The 7,053-nt window shown below is 37.3% G+C and overlaps 2 protein-coding genes across 2 annotated transcripts; one reads left to right on the top strand and one right to left on the bottom strand.

Annotated features, from left to right (window-relative positions):
* The first annotated feature begins 471 nt into the window (after nucleotides 1-471).
* Nucleotides 472-1,649, top strand: LOC109212656 (probable calcium-binding protein CML18). Its single transcript, XM_019376322.1, has 2 exons — nucleotides 472-698; nucleotides 823-1,649. Exon 2 carries the CDS (start codon nucleotides 853-855, stop codon nucleotides 1,342-1,344), a length of 492 nt encoding a protein of 163 aa, XP_019231867.1. The 5' UTR covers nucleotides 472-698; nucleotides 823-852; the 3' UTR covers nucleotides 1,345-1,649.
* Nucleotides 1,650-2,193: 544 nt separating this feature from the next.
* On the bottom strand, nucleotides 2,194-6,632 carry LOC109212655 (binding partner of ACD11 1-like). Its single transcript, XM_019376321.1, has 5 exons — nucleotides 6,281-6,632; nucleotides 5,119-5,222; nucleotides 4,866-4,941; nucleotides 3,058-3,141; nucleotides 2,194-2,974 (listed from the first exon to the last, which is right to left on the bottom strand). The coding sequence occupies exons 1-5, from the start codon at nucleotides 6,284-6,286 to the stop codon at nucleotides 2,408-2,410; spliced, it is 837 nt and encodes a 278-aa protein (XP_019231866.1). The 5' UTR covers nucleotides 6,287-6,632; the 3' UTR covers nucleotides 2,194-2,407.
* Between the last annotated feature and the right edge of the window lie 421 nt (nucleotides 6,633-7,053).

The following is a 7,053-nucleotide window of genomic DNA, read 5'->3' as shown; positions in this document are numbered from 1 at the left end:
GACATCCAAATATGTTGCAAAAATTATCACCAAACACAAGTTAATCTTCCATTCAAATTTTAGTGAAATTCCAAATTCAAAAAAAAAAAAAATTGGAATTCATGTCCAAACGCCTACTTAATCAACAAAGTATGATCATCTCGAACACCAACCAACTCTAAAAATATACTTGAATACCGAAAGTTAATAGAGACAAACACAGGGGAGTAGTTAGCAGATAGAATTAAGGAAAGATACTGCTTTACAGTAAATTAAAAAAAGAATAGAGGCAGAAGTGCTATGTTGAAAGGAAAATTTTTATTTTATAAAAAAGAAAAAGGAGAAAAAGTATCGGTGGCGGCCGGCGGGTGAGGAGTGAGGACCCGCGTGATATGCGCAACGGCCTTTTTAAATTTGAAACCAGAGGCAGGGGATGAGTTGACGGTTTCTCTTTCCTTATCTGAAACTCCCAATTATGATCAAAAGCAGAGACTAGAGAGTGACGGCTCGGATGAAACCCAAACTGATTGATTTCCATTAAAAATAAAATAAAATTTGAAAAGGAAATAAAATGTACACGCGTTAAACTACGGTTTAGGTTTTCCTTCTGTTACGCTCTTGTCCTCCTCTTCGTCCTCATATGCACGCTGATTTGATCAATTCCCAGATCCGATTTTTCCTCATAGTTCTCCCAAAGTTTCTGAATAATTTTAGCAGAGGTTTATGCTCTTTACCAATTCTCAAAGCAATTTGAATATTACGATTATTTACTTTGTGTATTCATTTTGGTGTCACGATTTGAAAAGGCTCGATAATCAAAAAGCGATTCTTTTTGTTGAATAGGAGAGAAATTCTACCTTTATATTAGAGATCATGAGCGGAGATGCACCGCAGAAGTTAGACGATGAGCAAATTGCGGAGCTTCGTGAGATTTTCCGGTCATTTGATCGGAATAACGACGGAAGCTTAACGCAACTTGAACTCGGATCATTACTCCGATCCTTAGGATTAAAGCCGAGTAATGATCAATTGGAGGATTTAATCCAAAAAGCGGACAGGAACAGCAATGGCTTGATTGAGTTCTCGGAATTCGTGGCTTTAGTTGCGCCGGAGCTTATACCGGCGAAATGTCCGTACTCGGAGGAACAGCTGAAGAAGATTTTTCAGATGTTTGATAGGGACGGCAATGGTTTGATAACCGCGGCGGAGTTGGCACATTCGATGGCAAAATTAGGACATGCGCTTACACAAGAGGAGCTAACAGGGATGATTAAGGAAGCTGATAGAGATGGTGATGGTTGTATTAATTTTGAGGAGTTTGCTCAGGCTATGACTTCCGCTGCGTTTGACAATTCATGGACATGAAACGCATTTTCTTTCTGGTTTGTGCTATTTTGATAGTTTTCATTCTGATGACAATCTTTTGATTAATTTTAGGCGCCTATAGTTCTAGTGCCTGTTTAAGTCTTTCGTACATAGCAGCAAATAAAGTATCTTTTTGACAATTGAAATGGCATTGGAAAATGGATATCCCTTGCTGTTTCTGGATGGTCTATAGATTACCACCGATATCAATCAAAGAATCTATCTGGTGGAAATAGATGGGAGTGTTTAAAAATGCGTTCATAGTTCAACTTGGCTTTTCCAATTTTGCAGATATCTTTGTTTTAGTTCTGTTTCTTCTATGTTAGGTAATTTTTTGTTGCAAAAACACATCATTACAGAAATGAGATGCATTTAGAAGGAAGAAACGGAGATCTCCGACTAACTTGAATAGATTCTGCAACAGAAATTTTCCTGTTTTCTGCAGTCCTTGTATGTAAGGTTCGGAAAACTTATCCAGCAAGCAGAAAATGTTAGTCTTTGAAAAACATTTCACATCCTCAAAGCCTAGACAAAACCCCCCCATTGCTCCTCTGTAAATCCAAACATATTTCGTTAAGTTCAAAAACAGTTTTTCAAACCACAGTCCCCAAACATGTTTTCAAAACTTGTACTCAAAATATTTTCCAAAAAGGTATTGATGCAAACAATGATGATCGTAGGGCACCTCTGATCCCTTTCTTGTTTCTGCAAGAAATTTTCTTCATCCGCAGTATCTCCAGCTGTCTTGACAACAGGGACATACGGCCAAACTAATCAGGTCAAAGCTCATACCCGCGTAAAATTGTTGCAGTACAACCTCGGGTAGCTTCCTACTTTTTGAAATCCAAATTACCAACCCAAAAGCAAATGAGAATCTTACGTTTTGACAAAGACCAGACTTCGACAGGAATTTAATAGTCCAGCAACTATCGTTCCATGTATCAACAACCGTACAGGACATTTTATGTATAACTAGCATATCTAAGTCTAACCACAACACAATGACAGCTAAAAGATCAGACTAGCAGAATCGAACAATAGTTTTGAAATATTTTTGCGCAAGCTAGAGGATTAGGCCCTTAGGTGAAGAGGGCTTGGCAGGTTCCTCGGTTTTGGAAGCTTTTGGGGACTCCGAGAAAGCATGTATAGGCACATAACCTGCAGCTGAACTTCTTCCCTGTTCTTCTTCTGCCATCTTTTCCTTCGTCTTCTGGCCCACTTCCCCTGCAGCCTTGGTGACCTTACTGAAAGCACCAGTAACCCAAGATGCCCCTGTCAAAACATATCTGTTCTTCATGATGGCAGATCCAGCAGTGCTAACTGTCTGCTCAGCAGCTGCAAAAGCTGATTTTGTCTTTTCAGTAACTTGGAACTTCTGGTCCATTTCTTTCACTTTGTCATTCACAATAGTTGTTCCCATATTGATTTTCTCACTAAGTCCAATTTTTTGGTCTAGTGAAGCAACTTTGGCTGAGGCAGTGGATATGAGCTGGTGTTTCTCATCAAATGTCTTTGCTTTGTTAACTGCATCCTTGCCCAAGATGAAGCCCTTTGCCAACATGCTGCTTACAACATCTTCTGCCTTTTGAATAGCAGATCCACCACCAGCTGCATTAGCCCTCTCAGTTGCCTGCATATATATAGGAGGTATACACTAGCTAGTGACTACCAGACAGTAGATAAGACCAGAATGTCAACATAAATTATACAGACCTTGATTGGCACTGGAGCTGTAGGAGGCAGCTCGTAGTCAGGTTCCAGAGCTACTGTGACAGACTGATCAACAATTGTGGCTCCCTGGAAACCACAAACAATATTATTATCAGCTTACCCCCCCCCCCCCTCCCCCCATGAAAAAAGAAAAAGCAGCAGTTAAAAAGGAATGAGAAAATATGGAAGCTAATCCTTCATCCTTCAAATCAAGCATTATAGCAAGCTACTGAACAGCCAGTTGCAATTTACTAAAATGCAGTTAATCTGTATCTCTACTACGCTGCGTAGTCTCTTAACTACTATTTCCTCCCTAGACTATCTCTTGAAGCAATTTACCCAAAGCCATCAAATGGCAGAAGGAAAAAGCCACATATGCATCAAATGAGCGTAGGGTTGATCTCAAAGATTCTTCCTCTTTAAATGCAGAACAATTCTCTGGCATATCTGGTGGGATTCAAGACTTTCAACAACTCAAAACTTTTCGAATAGTTGTTACCAATTATGCTGCTTAGAGTAACGCAAATGAAACTTTTTCAAGAGAACGGGAGGGGGTCATTCATATCTTCTTCCCCTTTGCCTTCAAGAGCACATAAAGGAACAAAAGAAGCGGAGGGGGATAAAATAATGAAACACTGACAGCTAAGGAGAAAAATTTTAGGCAAAAACTTCACGTCCCCCTCCCTTCCACTACCCCCTCAGAGAAAAGCAAATTGTCATTGTGCTCATGCATTTTGAAAGTGCGACAATCAAATAATTGCCTGTATCATGGAACACAACATCAATCAACCCCATTTTAGTCTATCAGTGCCTCTTTTGGACTTCTATGACTTTCCCACTGTTACAAAGGCTCCAAGATATAAGCTGAAATGCGGAGGAAATGCCCACTGGCAATGTGGGAGTGCAGTATTGCATGGATTGTTTAATGGTATCAAGAGTAAAAATGGCCTTACAAGTTTAAAGTAGCAGCCTTAAAAGAATTTACTTTAGCTATAGAAAGAGAGAGCACAACAGGTATTAGAGGGCAAAACAAATTTATACCAGCAATGCACTGTGCAGGAACACCTCTAATATTAATCAACATGCAACCCTATCCTTGGTATGAATAACAATTATAGCCAGCACTGATAAAATTTGAAATAGAACACCACCAATGGACCAAAAGCACAAATAATAAAAGCCAAAAGTTCTAGATACTACATATAAGCCTCAAAAGAGAACTGAAGCCACCAACCTCCTGAAGCAACTGTAACAACAGTTTCCTAACAGGAACCACAATTTGTTCGTCATCACCTCATTCGATGAACAACAAACCACATAGACAAATAGGAGGATATGTAAAAATAAATTATAATTTATAAATAAACAAAACATAAGGGGCTTTTATCACTTCTGATAAAGATGCTTACAGAATAACTGAATCAGGAACTCATTAGCTTTTACAGAAATGCACTCGATGACACAATGAGATTCAAATGACAATATATTTTTTAGGGATAATTACCTTATTGGGCCGCCCTCCAAAATAATAGCTTTCAAATGCATATGTTTTGTATATATTAAGTATGAATATACATATTATATACATAATCAGTGTATAATTGTATTTGTTGGCTAGCACCTGTAATTAATTTCGGCCGACGGGCCAAAAATGAAAAAAATCCTATTTCTTACTGCCCTAAAATCATTCCTTAAGAAACTTACAAGTATTTTCAACATCAAATCTAAACGACTTGAATTAGTGGAAATTATTATACTTACACAGTAAAGATTTTACATAGGACTCCAGAGGATAAGAAAAGTAAACTTACAGAAAGAAGAACTGCAGTTTCTGCACCCTGGGGATCCTTGAATGTGACATATGCAATTTGAGATCGCTCATTCTCACTACAATAGCAATAAAATAAACGTGCATAAACATAAAAGAAACCAACAAGAAGCTCATATCATATTAGCTTTTAAATTCTCGATAGGCAGATTGTGTCTCTAATTTCAAGATACGCCTAGATGGAAAACAAACAGAGGAGAAGAGCAATGACAATATTTTGTGTTACCAACACTAACCTTATCATCTCAACATACTCAATATCCCCGGAGAATGAGAAGAACTCCTTGATATCTTGCTCCGACGCACCAAGAGAGACATTGCTCACTTTCACTGTTCTAACCTATTATGATAAACAACTAGAAAGGATTAGCAAGACTTGACAACATAGGGTAAAAAGCCATGCATCTTGTTTAATGGTCATTCGCTCTTCTTTCTTTAGGAAAGGTTAGTGGAGCATCCTGCAAGTTGTCCAACATTAAGCAAGAAATTTCTCAAATGTGGATTTGCTGATACGGAGGAGCAACACTTGAGGCATGGATGACTTTACGTGAAAGCTTCTTAAAATCATAAGTGTACAATGGACATTACCACATAGTATCTTTTTCTGATGACGAAAAAAATTCTAATAGAAAACATTACCACATATTACCAAAATCCACTACAAAACAGGATTTTGAAGTTTCCTCTTCTCATGAAACAATTATATTTCATCATTTGGTCCTAGATATAGTCTTCTTCCTTGTAGAAAATGAATTTATTTGGGCACTTATCATTTTAAAGAAGCAATTACAGTACTACGTATATTCAGGCCATGCGGAACATCATAACTTACTAAAAGCACAAAATACGAGGAGAAAAACATACATCCGAAACTCAGAATTCTTCCCAAAGACACTTGGTGCCCAAGTCTACTCAAGTCAAATAAAGGACTTTATTGTTTTTCACTTATCAATATCATCCAATCACATCTCCAGTAGCAAATCAGACTAATGATCTGGAATTAGCCAAAAGCATTTTAATCGAACTTCCTAATGTAATTCCCAAAAGTACATTTTGTAACATAAAAATCCACTCGCAAATGAATTAGGCACTTCAGTTGCTACCATCAGTTAATCATATTAACTCGAACACAATAAAGAGCACTACATTGTCATACACACCTTCTAACAGGTTTATCTAACAAATCCAGGAACTAGGTAAACTATAAACTTCATTAAAAGAGGCAAAATCTAGGGCATTTACTCGAAAACGATTAACTAATAAACTCCATAAATTGAACTCAAACGAAAGTAATCGAATCCAATTGAACAGTAATTCATAGATTTACGAATAGATCAAATCGATTCGCAACGACAAAAATGAAAAAGAAGCAAAAAACAAGAGATATGAACTACTCACCGACATCGAATCAGAAGAAGATCAGAAACAATAGGACTCTTCAGTTGTTTGAAGTAAATAAATCTGAAGAAGCTTGTAATTGAGCGGATGTATAGTATAAAAGGAAAATTAGGGGAGTTGTTTGTGCTATAAGATAGCAAAAGGCTGTGGGTTTTTGGAGAAAAGGTTACTTCAAAACGTCAACGTACGTGTGACGTGCGAGAGGGAGAACGGGAAAATGGACACGCTATTTTCGTTTCGACGTAATGAGATTTTGTAGCTTTTTCCCCATATTGTACTATCAAACCGAAAGTATCTTTTTCTTCTTCGCGGAAAGAATCCAAAAAGGCAAATTTGGTTAAGGCAATCAAAAGGCATTTCCCTTTTTCCATCTCCATTATTTGTTCGAAGAAATAGATTATTGTAACGAAGATGTTATAAATATAATTTTATTTAAGTCGTCTGTATTTTAGAGAGATTTTAGGGTTTCTTACTTGGTGGCTAAGTTATTTTTTTTATTCCATTGTAAATCATCACAAACCAATAAGAATTATATCTCTACTTTTCTCTCTAATAGTCTTTTTCTTCTTTTATTGTTTTATAACACGTTATCAACATGAGACTCTAACCAATTGAGTAGAGAGCGTGTTTACCCTAAAATCGGATAACAATTGAATTTATACGCGATTTTAAGGACACATGATATAACTTAGTACAAATTGTAACGACCCGGCCGGTCGTTTCATGAGTTACCGCTCCGTTTTCCCCAATTCTGCTTCTTTTTGTGTTGTTCA

Source organism: Nicotiana attenuata, unplaced genomic scaffold (genome assembly GCF_001879085.1).
Source record: "Nicotiana attenuata strain UT unplaced genomic scaffold, NIATTr2, whole genome shotgun sequence".
NCBI lineage: Eukaryota > Viridiplantae > Streptophyta > Magnoliopsida > Solanales > Solanaceae > Nicotiana > Nicotiana attenuata.
Note: the sequence above shows the minus strand (reverse complement) of the source record. Positions and strands in the feature narration are given on the sequence as shown.